Genomic DNA, 24,368 nt, shown 5'->3' on the forward strand with positions numbered 1-24,368 from the left:
GCCAAATTTAAATAAAAATACGGACGTAGATGAACGAAGTAATATAAATATGTATATGAAGTGTTTTAGTATTAGAATACCATGTTTACCGAAATAAACTATTAGGTAAGTATTCTCGCCAAGTAAAAACAAAACTTTTCATTAAGAAATCTAGGTTCAAATGACTCAAAATATGACGTCATTTTGACAGTTAATTTAAAAAAGTTCAATGTGATATGTAGAACAAAATAACACGAAATTATATTTCTTAGTCTCGATTTAACTTTTAACAATATTAAAATCCACTCAATTGAATTAAAATATAAACCAAAGAAAACGTTAAAATTTATCACAGCTATTTAAAACCTTTGTGCGTAATTTTACTGAGAAATGTTTAAAAAAAATAACAAAAATGTTTAGTCAAAGAAATAAATTCACTTCCCACTTAGAATCATACATTTTAAACCGAACTTTGACTATAAAAGCTATTATTTTTTAAGTTAATTTTTATATTGATGTGACAAGTTTTTTACTATAATATGCATTGTTAGGGTAAAATGATGCACAGAAATGGGTAGGAAATAAATTTCCTCGACTACAAACAAGTAAGATTCTATTCAATTGTGCAGATCAGATCGTCACCCTCTAATTTCTGTCCATTGGTGATGGATACAGTTTTGATGGTGCCGGCTCTGGGTGCTTGGACAATCATTTCCATCTTCATAGCGGAGAGAACAGCTATGGGCTGGCCTTTCTCTACTTTATCACCTTCCTTTACTTTGATAGCTAGAAGTAAAATAAAGCAATTACCCAAAGTAATTACATCAAAGACGTTAATTTCATATGAATATTGAGTAAAAATTTAGTTAAATTGTGAGATAAACCATGGGTTTCTGAGACTAAAATCCTCATTTAAAACATATTTTTATCTCTGTTTTGTCAAAGATAATAACAGGGATGATATGCTTTATACAGAGATTCTGGTCTCAGAAACCAACGAATAATTATGAGTAATGTAGAGATATGAATTTTTGAATTTATTTAAGAATTTACGCGTAAATTACGTTGTTTATGATTATAATTTGTATCGAGAGGTAATTTGAAGGATCACTTACTAAGCACGGTGCCCGGCATTGGCGCTCCAACTTGATCCTTGTCACCTTTCACAGCTTTAGGATGGATTTTCATTTCCTAAAACAATGATAGTTTTAAATTTTCTATAATAATTTTACGTCTTAAAAATACAAAGAGTGAAGATATTTTATTATAGTATTTGAAATCCTTACAAATATTATAAAAGCGAAAGTCTGTCTATCTGACTTTCACGCAAAAACTACTGAAGCATATTAAATTAAATTTGGTACACAGATTGTCTAGAGCTCGAGAAAGGAAATAGGCTACTTTTTAACGCGAAAAAAGGCTTGTAATGATTTAAAAGGGGGAACGAAGGACTTTTTAATCGATATTGTGAGTTATTTTTATTGATTTTTTAAAATATTTAGTGACCTTGAGTTGACCTCTATTACAATACCTTGCTAGCATTCTCATCTCGTATGAAGACGGAACGGAGTTGTCCGTTGAGCTCGAAGAAGACCTCTCGTTCTCCCGCAGACGTCATCTCCTCGGACACCGCCAGGGTCTTGATGTCCAATGTCTTGCCTCGTTCTATCTTTACCTCTATTGTCTCACCCACCTAAGATAAAATGTAGTAAATAAAAGGGTATTCAGAGATAAACAATATTTATAGAGATTGTATGTTTAAAAAAAATTGTTTTTATTTTTTTTTTTGCTTGAACACACTTCCCATATTATTTAGCCTTTTGTATTGCAAGGAATCTTGTGGCTCTATATGCCTTACTAATATTATTAATGCCAATATTTCGATGTATGGATGGATGGATGTTTGTTAGAAGGTATCTCTAGAACGGCTGCAAGGATCTGAATGAAATTTGGCATAGATGTAGAACATAGTCTGCAAGAACACATAAGCTACTAATTAAGATTTTTCTTAAATTTTCTTAGTACCGTGGGTCCAACGAGGAATGTCTTGGTGTCCAAGTGTTTGACGGGTCCATACTTATCACGAATGCGGAAGAAATCGTTCGCCACTTGCGGGTACATAGCTGCAGACATCACATCCTTGTCTGTTACCTGGGGAATCACATTTTTATTAAAACATCATTCTATATAATAAAATGGATAGGTGATTGCTTAATGGTTAAACGCGCCTGTTGATGTTACGTGACATTTAATTCTATCTTTAATATTAGTTCGACTTCACACAACCGCTACTATCACATACAAGCATCGGTACAAAATGGTGAAAATCAAATAGGAACAAAATACCACGTCTTATGGCCAGTCTATTTCATCAACAACCTGCCCTTATCCCTATCGAGGGTCGGTACAGTATGTACTACTCCTCCATACATCTCTATCAGCCGTCATATCTGAATCTACCCCCTTCCTACGCATATCCTCTTTCACACAGTTATTTCATACTTTTTTTGGTCTTTCTCTATCTTTGTAGCCATCCACATTCAATCTCATTACTTTTTTGCTTATATCATCATCATCCCTCCCCATAACATGTCCAAACCACGCTAATCTTTTACTCCTCAATTTCTCGATTACTGGCGCTACTTTCAAACTTCCTCTAATATACACATTTTTAACTTTATCCTTTATTGTCACACCACACATCTTAGCAAACGCATTTCAGCTATATGCAATCTTTCATCCGATATGACCATGGCCAGTCCATTTATAAACGATAAAACAGATAATATTTTTTTTAATTAAAATAATGACTCACGTCTGGGAATGATTCCAGTAATTCAGCCTTGAGTTTGTCGAAGTCCAATGGAGGTAGTTCCTGTCCGGGCCGACCTTCGATCCTCGGCATGTCCTTCAGTACTTTGGACCTGGTATTTTATAATATATTTACAACTTATTAATAATCAAATTGTTAGTGTAAAATAGATTGATTGTAATCGATGACTTAGATATTATAAAAATTGAAAAAGCAAGAATTGCAACAATTTTTTTTTTAATAATATGGTGTTGTCATATAAAGATTGAATTATTGTCGAAATAAAATAAAGACCTCACTTATTAAGTTAATTTTTTACAAAAACACTTTGTAAACATTTATTAACAAAGAAATATTAATCTTATCTTCTTACTAATCTTCGAAATGCAAATATTTGGATGGATGGATGGATTTCTGTTAGTTATCACCATAACCAATGTATGGATCTCGTTAATATTTAACATAGATGTAGAACATAGTCTAGAAGAATACATAGATTACTAATTAAGTCTTTTTTCTGTTCAGACGAAGTCGCAGGTTAGATCTAGTTAAGAGATATACCTTAACGGTTCAGGGAATCCTCCATATGGTATACCAATCGCTCCCTGCAAGTATTCCACCACAGATTTAGGGAAGGAGAGTTCCTCTGCCTTCTCCTCTATGTCTTTAGCGGACAATTTGTTCTGCACCATGAACTGAGCCAAGTCTCCTACCACTTTAGATGAGGGCGTCACCTTGATTATATCGCCTAGTAAGAGGTTTGCTTCCCTGGAAAAAATAAGAGTTTTTAACACACAGAACATGGATTTACTCTATATGTCCCTTCCAAAGCCGAATCCATACCCTTTCTCCCATCTGTCCTTGAGAAAAGACTGGGAAGGGGGAGTAAAGTTTGATATTTTATTGGTATTAGACCGGTCTTAGCACATTTTGCAACAAATAATGCTGCCAGACTATTACTAGTAAGATTTACCCTTCCGTATATGAAAGGTAAATATCCCAAGCACTATCTCTTCCAATCCCTTCTAAAGCCAAATTCAATCCCCATCTTCCATCTTTTCTTGAGAACAAAGTGGGAAGGGGAAAAAACTAGAGTTTGGTATTGCACTGGTCTAAGCATTTGTGCAGCAGCTATTGCGATACTACCACTGGTGTGATTTATCCTTCCCAAGCCAAAACCAATCCCCATATTTCCTTGACAAAAGAGTGGGAAGGGGAAAGAACAAGAGTTTGGGATATTATTGGTACTGTACTGGTTAAAGTAATCTTGCTACCAGAGTACTATTGATGAATTAAGTTTTTTTTTTCATTTATTTAGTGACCACTTGGAAGCATTACCTGTATGCCTTTTTAACTTGTTCAAACTGGCTGCCCAGGCCGAGTGAGAATGCCTGGAACTGCAGATTGGTGTATTGCCCGCCGGGTATCTCGTTGATGTAGACATCAGCGTTGCCCGACTTCATAGTAGCCGTGCATTCGAAAGGTCCGTACAATGTGCGCGCTTGTTCCCAGTACGCAGAGTACTCTGATACGTTTTGTAAAGGTATTCCTGTAAGTCAAAATTATATTTTTGTAATATTTGTATTAAAAATATGTATTAGTTTTTTTTAAAGAGAATTTACGAGAAAAAATGTTTTTTTTTGCTTATTATCTAGAAAAAAATACAAGATTTTATGTTTCAGAAAGTCGTAGTACCATTTCATGTTTCCTAATTGTCTAATACCTAATTTCCTTAGTTGACACATAAGAAAAGTTGTTGTACATCAAAAAAGACAATATTTTTTTTAATTAATCTCGATTATATTACTATGACTATGAATACGATCAGACATTACTTGAAAGAAATCAACTTATTTTGACTTTAAAAGTACAGGATGTTTCCCGTTGAACAAATATATAGAATTCAACGGTCCAATGGTAAATATTGGAAGTATACGGGTTAGAAATAATGACCAGTATCAAGTTTATCTCCCTGCAGAGACGCGACCATGGCCCCCATGCTGGGCTGGCTGGTCAGTCCGGACATGGCATCGACAGCGACGTCTACCGCGTCAGCGCCGGCGCGTGCGCACGCCAACATGGCCGCCACGCCCGCGCCTGACGTATCGTGTGTGTGCACGTGGATTGGAATTGAAGGGTGCTTGTCGCGGATTGCTGTTATCAATAATCTGAAAGTATTTTTGTACTGTATTAATATGTAGTCATCCCTTTCATTGTCTTTGATAAAACAGAGACAACGATATGTAATACAATTGTCGCTTCCCTGAAGATTATCGGTTGGTTTGTGCAGGGTTCATTTTTGAATTTAAATAAATAATTCTATTAAGTAACAATATTAATAAAATTATAAATGCGAATGTTTAGATGGATAGATGGATTGATGTTTGATAGAAAGTAACTCCAGAACAGCTGCACGAATGTCACTGAAATTTGACATAGATATAGAACATAGTCTGGAAGAACATAGTCTATTAATTAACTTTTTTTTTTAATTCCACGCTAACGGAGTCGCATACAACATAGTTTCAGATAGCAAAAGTGAGAAATAAAAAATAATTTTATGAAAATCAATTTTATCAATTTTAGCCAGATTTTATGAATATTATCAAATCCTATGTATTTTTTACGTATTTTCTTAAATAAATATGAAGTAATCAATACACTTACTCAGCAGCGCGTGGTTTCAATAAACCAGCCATATCTTTAATTGCTAGAACATGTGTTCCCGCTTTGACTAATTCATCGGCTAAATTCAAATAATATTTAAGATCGTATTTCTTCTTGTTAGGATCTGATACATCGCCTGTATAGGAAATGGCCGCTTCGACGACACCCCCGGCTTTGCCCGCCGCATCCATACCCAGGATTAAATTGGGTAAATAGTTGAGAGAATCAAACACACGGAAGATATCCATACCGGATTTCACCTAAAAAAAAAGTGAATTTATAGTCAAAGATTACGAATGAATAGATTCCAAAGATTGATAACGTTATTTTTTTAATTAAGATTTAAAATATGCAATCGTAAGTAAAAAGGGTCTTGACAGACAGACGGACGGATAACAAAGTGATCCTATATGAATTCCGTTTTTTTTCCTTTCGAGGTACGGAACCCAAAAAATCAAGTAAAATATATTAAATCTAAAGGAGCCAAAACGATTTAAAAGAACTGTATAGCTTTCTTTTTATGACAAACATTTTGATTATCATTAAAATGGAATTTTTTATCATTAAAATGGAATTTTTATCCATTAAAATGGAATTTTTTATCATTAAAATGACATTAAAAAATTAGTTTTCATTAAAATGAAAATGATTAAGGTTTAACATTATAATAATTAAAATTAAACTAACAGCCATATCACAGAACTTGTAGACAGCGTTGTCTGGATAGTTGGTGTATCCGACAGCATTAGCACCGCGCAGTAACATCTGGAAGGGGATGTTGGGGATCAGTCGTCTCATATCCTCTAATCGCTCCCATGGGCACTCGTGCAGGAATCTGAAATAGAATAAAATTAGGCATTTTCGTAAATAAATTTTATATTTTTTCCCTATCAAAAGAAGCTTAGTATTAAAGGATAGGAAGTTCCTAATAGAATTTAATTTAGATATGGATTTCACCCCGAAGAAAGGCTCCATCAGTGGGTACCTATAGTGAGCTGATGATACCATTTGGAAATAGACCGTATACTAAGATTTTATTTTAGTAAAAAGAAAGGAGAATCGGTGGCTCAGGGGTCAAGCACTTGACTTGCAATCTGCAGGTCCTTTTTTCGAATCCCGACATGTACCAATGTGTTTTTAAATTTTGATTTAAATATGTACATTTATCCGATGTTCTAACGGTGAAGGAAAACATTGTGATGCAACCTGCACATATCTGAGAATAAATTCAAAGATATGTGTGAAGTGGACCTTGGCCACCGTAGTGAGCTCCGAGCCCCTCGGTGGGGACGTATTGTGAGCTGATGATGAAAAAAAAACAAAGCATTCCCTATTCTTGCAGTAGTTTTATGAAACATCTCGAGAGACATACTTAACTCTTCAGGTCACGATTTTAGTTTTCTTAACCTAGAAAGAATTTATGAGAACGTACCTTAATGCGACATCAAAGGTAGCTCCTCCCCAGTTTTCCAGCGCGTACAAGTTACTAAAATTGTGTGCGACATAGGGTGATACAGCGAGGAGATCGTGTGTCCTCACACGAGTTGCTAGCAAGGACTGATGAGCGTCCCTGAAGGTCGTGTCCATGAGGAGCAGACCTTTATGTTCCCGCACCGCACGCGCAAATGCCTCAGGACCACCTTCGTTCAGTATCTGCTTGAAGCCTTTGGGAGGTTGAACGGCTAAGGGGTTGAGAGATATTGTCTATGAATAAACGAGATAAACGAATAGCTGTAAACTTCAGTGTTTACATATGGGAAATAGTCGGACAAAAACATATTTTTAATTATAATATTATAATTTTGTAGTATCCGTTACATCTAAATATCTATTTTTAAACAATATAAGGTGTAAATAAGCAAGGGGCTATGGCCTAGTCACCCCTAACTTAGGGTAGGCTGCGAGCCCCTCGGTGAGGACGTATAGCTGATGATGAAGCAAGGGGCACATGAATTCGCCGAATTAACCGCTGCTCATAGACTCGGACAATAGAAGAGGGGACGCCCGGAAAGAGGATATTTTTATTTCTCCTACGTTAAATTCACTTCACCGTCCAACCTATCCTTGTAAGGCACACTCATCAGACTGCTTAAGAATTTTTTCCACTTGACTGTTTTCAATGTGGACGTGGTATTGTACTGGACGAGCAAGCCCATTCATATTTAAAGATAGAAAGAATAGTGATAAAATAAGATTAATTTGTTAAATCCCCTTCAAAATTAGTTAGGATTAAATAGAAAAAAAAATATGACATGACAAAAGTATTATAGGTGATTTTTAATGATATTGCATATAAATATAATTGTTAATATTCCTCACCTGTGTTCTCACCAGTCATTTCCTTTCTTTTTATGGCCTCAGGTGAAAGGTCTGAAAAATATTATTAGTAAAAAAAAATGAAAATGTGCCGTAATGTCTATGGCGTGCGCAGATTAAAAACCAATTAAAAAAATTTAAATTAATCCGAAATAATAGGAGGTTTACGAAATAAGTTTAATGGATTATTAAAAAAGCAGTAAATAAAATATTTACTTAAAGACCTAAAAAAAATTATGGACCTTAAAAAGTAAAACAATTTTGACTTATTTGAAAATGTCAAATGTTTATGGTTGAATATTATTTTCATTACTGCTTTGATGAAATATGATAATATAGAACAAATTATTAAAACAAATCCATAACCGCAACAAGAACAAAAACCTGTTAATAGCATATTAAAAAAAATACCCAAATTAATATAAAAAATATTTGTTAGGGTAGACGACAAACATGTAATTTGACACATACCATAACCAGAGCGGACTGAAAGAAATATTTTCCGATGAAATGTGTGTTATAGTTTTTTTTTAGTCACAATGATAAGGTAATTAGGACTTTAGCTCTGATGAATGTACATTCTGCACATTTGTTCGAAATACAATAAAAAAATATTTTAAACTAATTTAATGTTGAGACGGCCAAAAACAATCTAACTTAAAACACACATTTTTGCCATCATTAAAAATTTTACAATCATTAAAATTTTAACAATCATTAAACTTTTAACAATCATTAAAAAATTTACAATCATTAAAAATTTTACAATCATTAAAATTTTTACAATCATTAAAATGATTACCGTAAATAACATTTTCCCTAGTATTTACTTACCGAGTGGAATAGGCGGTATGTAGGGCTTGACATCGGAAGGTGGTATGTTGGTGGCGAGGGGCGTTGCTGGACCGTTGACCAGCACATAGCCGAGGTAGTTGAGGATCTTCTGAGCCCTATTCTGAGATACTTTGAACATGAAAAGCTGAGGGTGCTCGTCGATGAAGTATGTGTCCACAGCGCCTGAGAAATTGAACATCAATTTTAAATGTTAAAGGATTAACTGGCAACATTATAATTAGTAATTGGTGGATAGTAACCATAGTACTTAAGCATCGAACTCATGTTGGCATTTCAGGAGTAAGGATACTGTTGTTCTTGACGTGCCAAATTAAATGCTAGGCCCTCAGCCTTGGTACTTTTAGCAATTTTTAATTAGAATCCTTTGTTGCGAATGGCGCGTTTGAGGGGACATAAACGTTGACATTTTAATAGGGCTAGTGTTACGCCGAGACACCGGCACATTGTCGGATTTTCTTCCTAATAGTACCAAAGAAAACGAGATTGATATAGGGTTCGACTTATATTTACCTGAAAGAATAAAATAAAGAATATAGATTTTATATTAAACTCACCATTCAAGAACTTCTGATTTTCCAACACGTTGAGAAGGAATGGGATGTTAGTCTTCACACCTCGGATCCGGAACTCGCGTAGCGCGCGGTTCATCTTAGCTGCGGATGCTGATAAGTCTTGTGCGTGGGAGATTACCTAGAAAATAGTACGTAAATTTAGAAAAGAGAGACTTTAAGAGATATTCGTCTACATACTCTATTCCCGTTATACCCCATCTTCCTTTATCTAAAAGTTAGTTGGTTCCTACTATTTTATCCATATGGGGTAAACAAACAAGTTCTGGTCACGGAGACTAAGTATTGATGCCTTAAAATTTATTATTATTATAAAATAATATATTTAGTAATTTAGGTTTACAAGGCTGTATTGTGTGTTATCAGGACTGTAAAGACTTACCTTAACAAGTAGGGAATCATAGTAAGGTGAGATGATAGCGCCCGCGTAAGTAGAAGCAGAGTCCAATCGAATACCCATACCTTCACCAGACCTATAATTTAGATTTGCGAATTATTTTTTTTTATTTACTTTAAGAAATCTTATACTTTCTATAAAAATTTAAATAGGTATTTAAAAAATTAGGTTATCACCTGAAGACTTCAATCCTTCCAGTACTTGGTTGGAAGTTATTAGCAGGGTCCTCAGTGGTGACCCTGCACTGTATCGCGTACCCTTGTGTCTTGATCTTGTCCTGAGTGAGACCTAGCTCAGGTAACGTCAGACCTTCCGCCACTTTGATCTGTGACTGCACCAGATCTATGCCTGTCACCTCTTCAGTTATCGTGTGTTCTACTTGTAACCTGTAATTATAGAGATGGAAATTATTTCTTTTGATTTTAAACGCGAATATATTTCTTCCTAAATACTTTTATACATTATTAGTCAGAATCCTTTGTCGCGAATGGCGCGCTTTCGTTACAAAGTCAAGTGTCAGATTGATTAGTGAGGGGACATAGATGTCGACATTTTGGTAAGGCTAGTGTTGCGCCAGTACACCGGCAGTGTCGGATTTTCTTCCTAACAATGCATAGACTGAGAATAAAATATTACAAACAGACATTAAACTAAACAGAAAACATAGTATAGACGGTGCAGGATATATGATCCGATGGACATAAGTTAAACTAAATTTTAAAAGCTCACTAGCGCCACTCTATCAACGTTACAAAAAATTGCTTTTCGTACTGTACCTATCAATCCATGGATTCTTTTATGCCATTTTCTATATTTATGTATTTTTTTTATTTTTTTAGGACCTAACCGCGACAGCAGCGCCTGTCACCGGCTCTTAAAATAAACTTTAAAAATATAATGGTTTGGTTTAGACTAACCTTGCATTGACCTCAATGAAGTAGAAGTTTCCTTTATCGTCGAGTAGAAATTCTACAGTTCCAGCATTCTCGTAGCCCACGTGTCTCGCTAAATGTACAGCGCAGTCCACCATTTGTTGACGCACCTAGACAAAGGTAATTAAATCATACCGTGGGTTTCTAAGACCAAATTCTCTGTATAAATCATGTCATCCGTGTTTATCTTTGAGAGAACAGAGATGATAATATGTTCTAAAGGGAGTGTTTGTCTCAGAAACTCACGGTTAAGTTTAATAAATTGCAATCATTCAATAAATAAGTCTGAAATCAAGTTAATTCAGATATATAACAGTAAAGATGAAGACGTTTTTGTAAATCAAAAATACCTAAGTTTAAGATCAAGTTTCAACTTAGTTAACTTATTAGTAAATTTTATATATTGCAGAGTATATTTTAAGATATTTAACTTATCATTTATCAGTTACTTAGTTGATAATAATTTGACTTACTTGAGGATCAAGTCTGGGCGCGGGTGCAATTTCAACGACTTTCTGGTGACGTCTCTGCACAGAACAATCTCTCTCGTACAAGTGGACTACATTACCAGCTTTGTCACCTGTGTTATACAAATAATATATAAATATATATATAATAAATAAAAAAAATTAAGAGAAAAAATAAAACCAAAGATTTTTTATGTTCTTGGTAATTAAAAGTTATATTAGACAAAGTGCTCGACGACGTTTCAAACGGGCCCAAACTAGATGTGTTTGTATCGTTTCATTGCGAAATTCCTATGGCCACCTTCCAGATCCATCATCAGATCAGCACCATGCATGCTACGTAAGTAAGGTATAAAATCTTACTTCTCAGTAATATGCGAATGTATGGATGGATGGATGGATTTTTGTTTGAAGGTCTCTAGAACGGCTGCATGGATATGACTGAAATTTGACATAGATGTAGAATATAGCCTGGAAGAACGCATTGGCTATTTGCATAATAAGTCTAAATCTAGATTTTAAAGAGTTACATTTAAAAAAAAGAAAATAAAACCTTACCTAATAACTGCACTTCAATATGCCTAGGTCTTTCAATGAATCTCTCAATGAACATAGAACCATTCCCGAAGGCGCCCAGCGCTTCTGAAGAGGCGCGCTCGAACGCGGACGCAACTTCGCTCATCTCGCGCACCACGCGCATGCCACGCCCCCCGCCACCGTACGCCGCCTGACACACAAATATATACCTTATTACAAGTAATTACAGCTTATTTTACAATGAACATGTAATTGCATATTTTTGTATTATGTATAAAAAATATTAGCATATTTTTGTTAATTTACTAATATTTCTTGAAGCTTATTATAAGCTCTAGACTTCGTCGAATGGATTCGAACTCTCAATCACGTGATTGGAAATCGGAAGCCTTAACTATTAGGCTATTGGCACTCTAAAAATATACAGACTTAAATTACTTTTGTTTCAAATTACAAATCTTAGCTTAAATATCTATGTTACGGTTGGTTTCTGAGACGAAAACCTCGGTATAAAACATGTAATCCCTATTATTTGACAAAACAGATATAAAAATATGTTTTAAACATGGATTTGGTCTCAGAAACCTACGGTTAATTATGTACGAAAGATATTTATATGTTCACAAGATCTAATTATTCATTTCGAATGGGATATAATTATTTAATTGTATTGTTTATCGACTATCAATAATTTATTAACTTTATATTAAATGCAAAAACTAACCTTAAAGATAACTGGCAGACCATGTTGCTTACAGAATTCTACGGCTTCTTCCTTTGTCGTTACCGGACCGTCAGTTCCGGGGACGATTGGAACCTCTGTACACATGGAAAAAACTTATATGTTTGTAACTGAAAAACTCAAAAACTATTAGATTGATTTCAATCATTCTTTCACCATTAAAAAGATTATATATGTATATATATATATATATATATATATATATATATATATATATATATATATAATCTTATATATAAACTATTTATTATATTGGTATTATATTATTTTTAGGAGCTTTATAACATACTAGCTTCGATGGCGGCTTTCCTCGCGGCGACCTTGTCACCCATTTGTTGTACCACCTTCGGGGAAGGGCCGATGAATCGCAGCCCCGCGTCAATGATGGCATGTGCGAAATCTGACCTGTAACATTATATTGCGTTTTTATTATATTTAAAAAAAAACCTCCAAACTTGATCACAGTTTACTAATTAATAGATGGCAATGTCCTTATCTTCAGAATTCAAATAAAAAGGTCGGTGGCGCAAGGGTTAAGCACTTGACTTGCAATTTACACAACCTGGGTTCGAATCCCGCCATGTACCGTTTTTTTCTATTTCCGATTTGTACGCTACGGTATCTACACTTATCAGACTTTCTTAAGGTGAAGGAAAAAATCTTTTATCTTTCTATATTATGTTTTGTTCCTTACCTTTCTGAGAGTAGACCGTATCCAGGATGTACCGCGTCGACGTCATTCTCCTTGGCCACACGGATAATCTCCGGGATGTTCAGATAAGCCTCGACGGGTGGAAGACCTTTGCCGACTAAGTATGACTCGTCGGCTTTTTGTCTATCATAGAAAAATAAAGTTGATTATAATCATGTTCGAAAAATAATTGTTTTAATAAAAAAATATTATTCCGAGAAGATGCAAAAGAAATATAATATTTTACAGAGACACATAGAGTCAAACCTTGATAAGCAAAAGTCTAAGGGACCATAATATTTCTTCTCTGCCAAAACTCTTTCTCCTTTCCACGCTTTCTTAATAGAGAAAGATGGGAAGGAAAACTGGAATTAAACGCCTACATTCTTCCGCTTTAGCACATATCGCTATCAGCCAAATATCAGTAAGTCCAGCAATAAAATTTATTTATTTATCGACCATTGTATAAAATATCTCATAGCTAAGGTGACTTAAATATTCTTTATTTAAAAAAACAACACACAATGTAATTCAATATTAAATACAGACAGAATTAACAACAATTTAAATGCAAAAATAAGACTTAAGATAAACTAAAAAAAACAATAACAAAAAAAAGATCGTACAACTCTGAAGGACGGATGTGTCAAATAATAATGTTAACAAAACTTTGTTTTATAAACCAGTTTACCGGAATGACAAATGAATTTGATATTCTATGTGTCCACAAAAATATACCTATCCCGTTCATTCCTTGAAAAGAAACAGAGACAACAATGTTTTTGTAGAAGCGTTTCAGTAGTGAAAACGGTCAAATAAATAAAAATGCATGCCTTATTAAGTTAAGAATACAATGTCAGATTTAAAGGACAGACAGAATGACTATTTTAAAAAAATCGTCGAATTCCAACCAATCCGGACTGGTCAAGCGTAGTTGACTAGAACCTAAAGAAGTTGATTTTTAACTTAGAATAGTTTTGAGTCCTTCGGTGACGACGTGTATAACGATAAAGAGATCGTTAACCGTAAGTTTCTGAGACCATAATCCCCATTTAAAAAATTTTGTCTGTTTTGTTAGAGAAAATAACAGGGATGACAATGTTTTATACAGATATTTTGGCTTCAGAAACCTACGGTAAATGTTCAACGTACCTGTGCATCTGCAACCGATCTTGCTCGCTGTATATAGCGACGGATCGAATGCCTAACTCCGTACATGCTCGGAAGACGCGGATCGCTATCTCACCGCGATTCGCCACCAGCACACTCCTTATAGGCTTGTATTCCACTGTCGTATCCTAAGAATATTAATACATTATTGTAATTAAAAGTATCCGTAATATGTAAATTATGAAAAACCTATATCTTAAACATTACAAATTAACACGATTAACAGAATTTGTATTATTTATCTTTATATATATAATAGAAAGTCGTGTTAGTTACACTATTTATAACTCGAGAAGGGCTTTACCAATATGGCTGAAAATTGGTGAGGAGGTAGCTTAGAGCCAGGAGACGGATATAGGATACTTTTATTGTATCGAATTTATGCCTTGAAGAGCTGCTTTTTATTTAACTTACTAATATCAAAATGCAAATGTTTGGATGGATGGATGTTTGTTTGATGGTATCTCGGGAACGGCTGGACGGATCTTGCTGTAATTTGGTATAGTTGTAGAACATAGTGTAGACGAACACATAGGCTACTCATTAACTTTTTTTCTAATTCCGCGCGGACGGAGTCGCGGGCGATAGCTAGTAAAACATAAACATGAATTAGTATGAATTAGTTCGGAAGAGAAATTGTATTATAATATAAAATATATATTTTCTAATTTCGTGTTCAGAATCTTGTTTATTAGCAGTGTATCGACAATCAATAAGCTATCTTTCTACTTTGGAACTTTCAACTACTTACTCGTGCTAATGGGGATTTAAGTCTTATCTTAATAATTTAACGTATTGCCATATCGAGATAAGTTATCTTCAGTGCATACACGTTGATAGGTTGCCTGATAAGCTTGGTATACACCGGTACTAATTGTCTGGTTATTTCACTACGACACTAGATTTCATTTGCCTTTCGCAAACTTCTCAAACTTTACTGTCCCACCCATATTCATTTAGTGGTAACTTAAGTAGTCGCTTAGTATAGATTTGTTAAAATAAATCTGTACTAATGGTCTATCTTAGTGACAATAACTCTGAGTTCTGAGTTAGTATTTATAGACATAAATACTAGTCAAGTCTTGGGTTCGAATCCCCGCCATGTACCAATGTGTTTTTCGATTTCTGATTTACATATGTACATTAGTCCCACGTTCTTACGGTGAAGGAAAACATCGTGATGCAACCTGCACATATCTGAGCAGAAATTCAAAGATATGTGTGAAGTCTACCAACCCGCTCTTGGCCAGTGTGGTTGACTATGGCCTAATCACCCTTAACTTAGGGTAGGCTCCGAGCCCCTCGGTGGGGACGTATAGTGAGCTGATGATGATGGTTTATAGACATAATCGTTACAATTATCTATGTGGACGCAAAGTCCCTATTTTTGTGATACAAGAAATTTAAAATCCTTAAAAGTAGTTTAATAAAACTTATTTAAAATTACCAGAATATTCTTCTAATTGTTAAAAGTTAATTCACGTTAAATCCAAAGTTCCATATTTAAGGTAAATTGGTAGACATAAATCAATAACAAAAATAAGGATACTCTAGTTACAAATACTTCCCGTAATAGACCACACCTTAATGGATAGACGGACAAACAATTGATTAATATGAACCCTCGCAAGTCGCGTAAGACCAGGATCGTTTAACACTGACATTGTAGGAAGCTATAACGAGCTCAATTGATGCATGATGCAGTAGATCACTTTTCTATTTATAACTCGAATATCAAACGGTCTCCGGACCTTTCATAATGAGATACAATCAAGTTACAATCACTAATTTAATGGGGCCTAGTTTATATGTTATAGGTTACAACTAACTTAGCTATTTATTACAATTCATTTAAATAAAAGCAAAATTGATTCTATTTTCAACAAGTTTTCGGCACTGTTTATTAAGAATAACTCAAAAACTACTGACACGTAATAATTTTCAAAAAAAGAATTGAAAATTGGACAGCCGGGATTGGAGTTACGAAGTAACAAAAAAAAACATACAGAACCTCCTTTTTAGAAGTCCGTTAAAAAAATTAACTGTGTGAGATACTGCCGCCGTTGTTTTAAATATTAAACGAGACAATGAGATTTAAATCATTCAAAGACGTGAGATCTTAACACTTAATGACTTCACTCGTTTGTATATTTTTAAATAAATAAAAGTCTAACGGCACATCCAGCTATTATTTATCCGTGAACTCAACATGTGACTTGGCCCCTTGTGACTACACTTAGCCATTAGCCTACTGCGTGTGACCGGAAGAAACGGCTTGTAACAATCTGATGAACAAAATTGATGCCAACACGAGATGTATCAACTATTGTGCTCGAATAATTTACATATCAATGCAGTTTAAATTAAGATGTAAAAGCATTGTTTTGATAATACAAAAAGGCTAATCTAAGCATAGGTACATAGACTTCCTTAAGCCTTTTTGATAGTGTTTGGGATTTGAGATAAATATAGAAAGATCTTGCTGCTATTATTCAATCAGTCGTGTTTTTTACATTTTTGAGCAGATTATTTAATTTTATAGACTCGAACCGATTAACAGTTGGAAAATTAAAGTAATGTTCTATAGAAGCATCTTTATCGAGTAAATTAATGATAATTTAACACTTCTGATTAAATGGAATTTATTAGGAATTAAATCATAAAATTGGAAGCTCCGATAATGTCTATCGGAAGTTATCAAAAGATGAAAAACTATCAATTACCCCACGATAACAATTGCAATGGAATTTAATTAATATGACAATAATTATCTATACCCAAGCATAGTACTAATAGCTAATAGCTGTGAAGTTGGCAGCATAGTCATTCTTTCTCTGTCTTGTCTTTGACTTTATACGTTTGTCTCACTCACACGGAGTGTATTGCGTCTAATATTTAGGGCTAACTTCACGCAATGGTATGCAAATATTTGTGAGATGTGTAATTCTAGTCTTTATGTATGCGTTAATTTTACTACGTCTAATTGTTATCGATATGTGTTAGTGTAGCTTGCATAATAAAATATTCTAAAGCGTTTATTGCATCTTATTATTAGAGCGTCAGTGGCTCAGGGGTTAAGCACTGGACTTGTAATCCGATGGGCCTGGGTTCGTATCCCGACATGTACCAACATGTTTTTCGACATTCGATTAACATATGTTCATTTTATTCGATGTTTTTACGGCAAAGGAATTCAAAGATATGTTTGAAGTCAATCCACACTGTGCCAGCGTTGTTGCCTATGGTCTAATCACCCTTGACTTAGAGTAGGCTTCGAGTCCCTCAGTGGGGACGTGTCGTGAGCTAATGATAATTATTGCATTATCTCCTTGACTTTTTCTAAGACATAGTGTGTGAGGGAGAAAGAGTATTAGTTAAAAATTAATATAAAATTACTTACAGTGGTAGCGGTTCGGTGCCGTACTGAAGACCATGCTTGCAGTTGAGTCGCTGACGCCCTTAGGGCATATCTAGCGTTTAGTATTTGCATCTTTGTTTAGGAACTACGTTAAAACTATTAAACAACTAATAAGTACAGGCTTAATTCTCACAGATAAAAAATAATTTATTGATTTATTTCATTTTGAATAAAAAAAAATATGACTAGATTATCGTATTTCGATTTCGTATCGCTTAGTTCGAGTTGTGCCTGGAAAGAAAGAAATATACATTATTTTAAGATTAACTTAACTTATTTTAAACTTACTTCTGACTAATATTATACATAAATGTGAATGTTCGGAGGGATGTTTGTTAGAAGATATCTCTCACATAGGCTACTAATTGAGATTTTTTTTAATGCCGCACGGAATCGAGGGCGACAGCTAGTATGTGTATGACCTGAATGATATTGTCCGTGTATCGTTTACATTTACAATTAACGCTTGTTATATGTAAACAAATACATAACATAGTTCATCTAATAAACGATTAATAACAAACATGGAGTCATAGATCATGTAATTTTTAGACTTATATAAAAACGGCTAAACACTCACGTATATTCGTTCGGTGGCGGCACCGACTTAACTAGAGCCCACCAATGTGAGCGACGGGCCGCGTCCGCGAAATAATACCAGTCCCACTCACCCTGGTGAAGGGCCCTCGATGGGCTCGAAACTAGTCGGTGCCGCCACCGGACGAATATACGTGAGTGTTTAGCCGTTTTTATATAAGTTTATTATAATGTCTTATGTAGTTCTTATTTTAATTTTTCTTTTTAATAAAAACTTCAGCAAATATGTATAATATAATAGATAACTTATTATCTCGACCCTATGTCTTTCATATTTATCTAGAGTAAGTCTTGAAAGGTGACCTATTCAATTACCGAGTAATAATATTATATATTTCAACAAAGTATTAAAACTAATGCATGAATGCAACGGAAGATATTTTTGGAAAGAATCCTATTGATATTTTTGTGTTTGTTAAAAAAAAAATTACTCAAATTCTCTCTCTCTTCGTAGTTGTACGAATAGGCACAAGTGTTATCTGACACTTCATCCGTAAAAAACTAAGAATATAGTCTTTGCTGGGGATAGCTAACCTATACGTATAAAAGCGCCATTTTTGTAAAAAAAATATATTGGGAACGTTGGCCTTAACTCGTATTAACTACTTCAAACTTTTCCCGTATGAATTTTGTGGTTAGTGGCATGTTTCGTGCCATTGGTTTGATATCCCTGGTCTGTCTATTCCAAACTGCTAGAAATGTCATCCAAATCCATTCAAACATTCTGATGTGGAAACAAACATACATACATCCATTCAAACCTAATTTATAATTCGAAGGACGAACAGTCACGCGATAACAAATATTATGTATTGAGAACGTTAATTTCAAGTTGAGAAAAATAACAATTTTAAAAACATTAAGACGATGTATCGTAATCATTATTGACATTTATTGAAATATCATTTATATGTAAACAAAAAATACCAAACATCTTTACTGTAAAAACAAAAAACAAAAGTCTCGATTAATTTCAAACAAAACACCAGTTACGTCAGTCTCGATTCCAAAAAAAAAAGAATTTCATCATTATTCTATATTTAATTTTAATCAATCTTGACTAGAGCTTCAAATAATTTAGCTCCAATGGCTTCTTATCGAATGAAGATCTACTACGGAAATTATAATTAACTAGCTGTTTCCCGCGACACCGTCCTCCCGGAATTAAATAAAAACAAAAATAGTAGCCTATGTGTTCTTCCAGACTGTGAAAATGAAAATCTTTATTGTTATACACAAGACTATGGTTTTACATTTTTGCCAAATTTCATCGAGATATGCCGTTCTAGAGATACCTCAACAGTAACAGTGGTAGAGCCCACTTTAACTAACATCTTCGCACGAATCGGCCCGGCTCGCCCGGTGAAATACCACGACCACACAGAAGACAGGCGTGAAGTGGAAGCAATTCCGCGTTTCGTCTCATCTATCCAGCCAAACATTCGCATTTATAATATTAGCAATATTGACGAAGATTGACATCAATTTACAGATTACATCAGAACACAACGACATAAATATACTCGGCAATAAGTCAATAAAGCAAGGAGAAAGAAACGTAATAATTTCAACTATTATTATATGTTATAAGAAAATGTAGCAACTTGGGTTTAAGGTAAATCTTGTATTTATCTCAGAAATTACGAAAGTGATCGGCCATGACACTTCGGTTGACAGTTAGTTTGGTGCCAATGCCGGTCATTGACTCTTTACCAGTTTTAGTGAGCATAGACAGACTGTTGAACTTACTCGTTGAATATTTATCTTAAGAAACAAATTTGAATTGATTGAATAAATTATATAATTATTAGTTTCCACGGTCAAAAAAACATGTACTAAAACATATTGTCATCCTTTTCATATACTTCTAAAAAATGAGATAGCTATATAAAAGTATTATAATATTTAAAAAGCGATTTTGTTTATACTTTCGTATAACCTAATAGAATACAATTACAATCGAAAGTCCAAGGGACCGCCATATTTTAGAAGAGAGGTTTCTCGCTCGTGGAGGTCGTCCGTCAGGACAGGACTATGACTAGCTTACAGAGATTTATGTTTAATCCAGATTCGACTGTCTCTATATTTTCTAGCAATGCACTTAATTTTTATTTGTTATCTTCATAATCGTATATATTATCGGTCAAGGTCACATTATCACCTGTTATCAAGGCAAACTACAGGTTAAGTAAACACACAATAATATTTGAAACTTACAAGGAAGTGCTACATACCTAAACCTTCATTTTGTTGTTTATAAGATAAACAAACAACCTTGCTAGGGACCTTTATAATAGGTTGAATTATTATCACGTCTAATTCACATTTTTTTAAATTTTACAAAATAAAATAGCCAACTTTGATCCGTGTCACTCACGTCAAATCACCCCTCGTCAAAGTCGGTTCAGTCGTTTAGTTTAGTCTACAATTAGGCAAGTCCCAATGGTATTAACGACTAAGTACGTGCGAGTACCCTTAAGCTCCTTATCCCAGAGATCTAGCCTTGGCTTTAATATTTAGTTGACAATAAACTATAAGTTATCGACAATTGTATCACGAACTTCCAAACGCATTAATTTATTAGGATTTTCACAACATTCAAAACATATCAAGAATATTGAAGTGGTTTGTTTGCGTGAGCCATAAGCGATATTGAAATCATTTTCGCACACGCAAATTTTGCACTGCCATAAACCAGCCGGTACGAGCTGGGAAATCCCAGAATCTAGACAATAATGTCGTTCTTCTACTATTTCATGTAGTTTTTTTTACGCTTTACATAGTTTATATTTCGTTTTAATTAAAACCTCATTCATTTAATTTTTCATAATATTATTAAGTACAGGCCAGTAATGAATATCAAAATTTGCAATATTGTTTTTCGATCCGCATTTTTAGGAGTCCTGTAAATGTTAGTAGAATTAGTAAAACTGTACATTTTTATAATCCGTGCTTTCATTTCTTATTTGTACATTACTTTCGTTATTTTATGCTCGTAAAAATGTCTTAACTGTTTTTCGGTGCGTTCCGGTGGGGAATTTTTTAATTAACTGTATGTACTCGAAAGTCTGATTAATAAAAACACTTTTATATGTAATTTACTAATATGAGATTACTGTATACGCCAATCTTTTTCGTTAGTAACAGGCAATCACGCGTTTGTTTTACTATGGGTTAGACAGCGGTTGTTAATTTACATATTGCGCGTTATTTTGGCTCTTCGAAATGCACTCATATTTGCTCTAATCTTACTAATATTATAAATGTGAAAGTTTATATGGATGGATATTTGTTTGAAGATAGCTCCGGAACTTCTCAACGGATTTTGACACACATACAGATCTGGAAGAACACAGTTTTTAAATCCGCGCGGACAGAGTCACGCGCGATAACTATCTTCTATTAATACCTCTTTTTACTTACTAAAAGAACTATAAAATCAATTCATCGTATTACAAATGATTCTTACTATATTATAAATTTGTTGTCTCGACATACAAATGACACTATCATCTTCAGACAAGCGTAAATAATTATTAAAACGCGTTCCTCACTTATTGCTTTTCGTGACTGCGTAATAGCTATACGTTTAATGGCAACACGAACGTCAGCTTAGGCTTGTTTAATTGTCATTTAACTATACACTAAGTTTAATAATTCTGAGTGCAACACTTGATAACACTTTTGGATAAAAAATGGTTGTTATAAAAATTTACACATACTGTATATATATACAGTATGTGTAAATTTTTAATCAAATAATAAGACCTTGATTGATACATCACAAGACGTCTCAGTTCAAAAACATGTATAGGAGAACTTATTTAAATAAATCCAAAAATAATTCAATCCTTCTTTTTTTTGTATTATACATATACATATAGTGCCAAATTATTGTAAATTATGACCGATGTATTTACACGTGTCGAAAAAATCAAATAAGAAAATTACACCGACTACAATAAATATTATCACCAACTTGAGCATTAAATAATTCGATTATAAATGAATAAAAAATTACCTTTAAATATATTTAACAGAGTAACAAACACACACACAGCGCGCCGGTTAAAGCGATACTATTTATGTACCTAATAGACGTGTAATAGGGTCAGAGTGACCTCTAACTAAGCTTATCAGGGAGTTCAATGGCAACTGTAAGTTACCATTGCTACTATCAGTTCGTGATTCGTTTTCTTAAATAACCTATATTATTTTGTTTAAGTTTAGACTTTACGTTACATAATAATAATAAATTAAAAAATTTATTTCTTCATATATCTGGAAACTCGTGATATAAAATCTAGAATACATGCAGGACATATATTTTGTTATTTATTATCAATCATTAGGTCTCCTATTTTATGGCACGGATCAATATTTTCTATATGTTTCTACTAGCTATAGACCGCGACTCCGTCCACGCGGAATTTAAAAAAACTTCATTAGTAGCCTGTTTTTTTCTAGGCAATGCTCTACTTCTATACCAAATTTTAGTGAGAGATACCAACTAACAAACATTCATACATCCAAATATTCGCATTTATAGTATTAGTAAGATACGTTTTGCACTTTGTACATGGTGTAATTAATTATACTTCCGAAATCAGCATTTTTATTAATACATACTAATCCTTACGAACTTTGCCCTTGTTATATTAGTGATATTTTTATTTACCAGCGTGGGTTATATGAAAGATATAATCGTAAAAGATATGAAATCATAAAGTGCTATTCCATCATACATAAATGTATTACCACTCCCTTAAATAACACTAGTTGTACCCCAAGATCCCGTCCATGGAATAAATTAAACTCAATTAGTAGCCTGTGTTATACAACTTTGCCAAATATTAGTGAGATCCATTCAACCAGTCCGGAGATACCTTCAAACAAACATCAATCCATCCATCTGAACATTCACATTTAATTATTAGTAAGATTATATTTATATCTTAAGCAACTATATATCTTATTTATTTCTGTTGTTCTGTTTTATTATAGAATTATTAAAAAAGTGAAATATTTCTTTGGTATATCTGTAAATATTTAAAATTACATTTTCAAAATAAAAACATGCTGTAGATTTTTTGAAATTAATAAAATTGTTACTAAATTTTGACCTCTTAAACTTGATTTAGTAATACATCAAATAAATGACTAACTGCTTCACTTAGTACATTTACTATCAAATACAAACATGTGAACCTTGATCTACTCTTAGCCTTTATTTAATCAAGCACACTTGTACATGTTAGGTACAAATAAGTCAAATAAACAAATATTTAGAACTTAAGTGAGGATTTTTTGTGATGATTAATACTAATGCTTCCTAACTGTGGATAATTTAATTTACATTGTAAACTTATATGCAATTTATGAAAAAGTAGTGTTTGGTAATAAAGTGGAATTAGAATTTTTTTATTTTGTATTTGTGATTATATTAATTTGATTGTGTAGATTAGTAATTTGATGAATATGAGTAATATCTCAGTATATATCATACTAGCTGTCTTGCGCGACACCGTCTGCGCGTAATTAAAACAATAGCCTATGTGTTCTTCCAGACTATGTTCTACATCATTCCGGACATAACTTCCAACATTCATCCATCCATCTAAACTTTCGCATTTGTGATATAAGTAGGAATAATTTCTTTTGTACATAGAAGTCACGATATATAAAATGAAAAAGAAGAAAGATTGAGTAAATTATAGAAAATTTTATAAAAATATGTTAAATGTCACTAATATTATATTGAAGGGTATATACTTAAAGTTTGAAATAAATATGCATGACCAATTAAAGTAGTAAAATTTAACTCAATTATTTTACCAAAACAATAAAATTGTAATCAGTAATTTTTATAAATAAAATTAGGAGCATAAGAAAATAGTTACGAAACACTATTTCAATAATAGAATTAAATTTAATAAATAATCAATGATTATAATTATGCGGTTATATAACTCTAATAAAATAATAAAAACAAAAAACGACGTTGTTCTTAATATAAATTAGAGACGAGTAAAAGAAAACATTGTGACATAAGTTGGCCGATTTACAAAGTAATAACGTAGAAAAATAAATTATTAAAATCTTGCTTACCTTTTTTTAGTAAAAACTAATACAAAGAAAACTATCTATAACTTAAACTTTGCACACACGTTCACTTTTCCTGGAGAAGTTGAATGATATTGAAATTGAATTGCTTTGATT

At 33.4% G+C, this 24,368-nt stretch overlaps 1 protein-coding gene across 3 annotated transcripts; it reads right to left on the reverse strand.

Moving 5' to 3' along the window:
• Positions 1–441: 441 nt before the first annotated feature.
• PCB (Pyruvate carboxylase) lies at positions 442–24,368 on the reverse strand. 3 transcript variants are annotated; one of them, XM_013306724.1, is made up of 25 exons: positions 24,258–24,368; positions 17,535–17,783; positions 14,117–14,262; positions 12,968–13,108; positions 12,563–12,678; positions 12,256–12,350; positions 11,553–11,721; positions 11,001–11,107; positions 10,513–10,637; positions 9,772–9,981; positions 9,581–9,671; positions 9,184–9,319; positions 8,609–8,791; positions 7,778–7,828; positions 6,891–7,140; positions 6,146–6,293; positions 5,459–5,718; positions 4,745–4,959; positions 4,130–4,340; positions 3,353–3,559; positions 2,795–2,903; positions 2,005–2,130; positions 1,511–1,672; positions 1,095–1,170; positions 442–765 (listed from the first exon to the last, which is right to left on the reverse strand). In XM_013306724.1, the coding sequence occupies exons 2-25, from the start codon at positions 17,622–17,624 to the stop codon at positions 593–595; spliced, it is 3,597 nt and encodes a 1,198-aa protein (XP_013162178.1). In that variant the 5' UTR covers positions 17,625–17,783; positions 24,258–24,368; the 3' UTR covers positions 442–592. The 3 variants fall into 3 exon arrangements, with proteins under 3 accessions (XP_013162178.1, XP_013162177.1, XP_013162179.1); XM_013306723.1 differs by lacking the exon at positions 24,258–24,368 and adding an exon at positions 22,171–22,212; XM_013306725.1 differs by lacking the exons at positions 7,778–7,828; positions 24,258–24,368 and adding an exon at positions 22,171–22,212.

This window comes from Papilio xuthus, unplaced genomic scaffold, assembly GCF_000836235.2.
Source record: "Papilio xuthus unplaced genomic scaffold, Pxut_1.1 DF828177.1, whole genome shotgun sequence".
NCBI lineage: Eukaryota > Metazoa > Arthropoda > Insecta > Lepidoptera > Papilionidae > Papilio > Papilio xuthus.

Bases quoted from the DNA above. Each gene is read 5' to 3' on its own strand.
- PCB (XM_013306724.1), bottom strand. From the start codon at position 17,624: ATGCAAATACTAAACGCTAGATATGCCCTAAGGGCGTCAGCGACTCAA. The intron at 13,109-14,116 runs GTACGTTGAACA...TTTCTATGATAG, and splicing joins GATCGGTTGCAGATGCACAG to ACAAAAAGCCGACGAGTCAT. The intron at 1,171-1,510 runs GTATTGTAATAG...TCATTGTTTTAG, and splicing joins GAGATGAGAATGCTAGCAAG to GAAATGAAAATCCATCCTAA.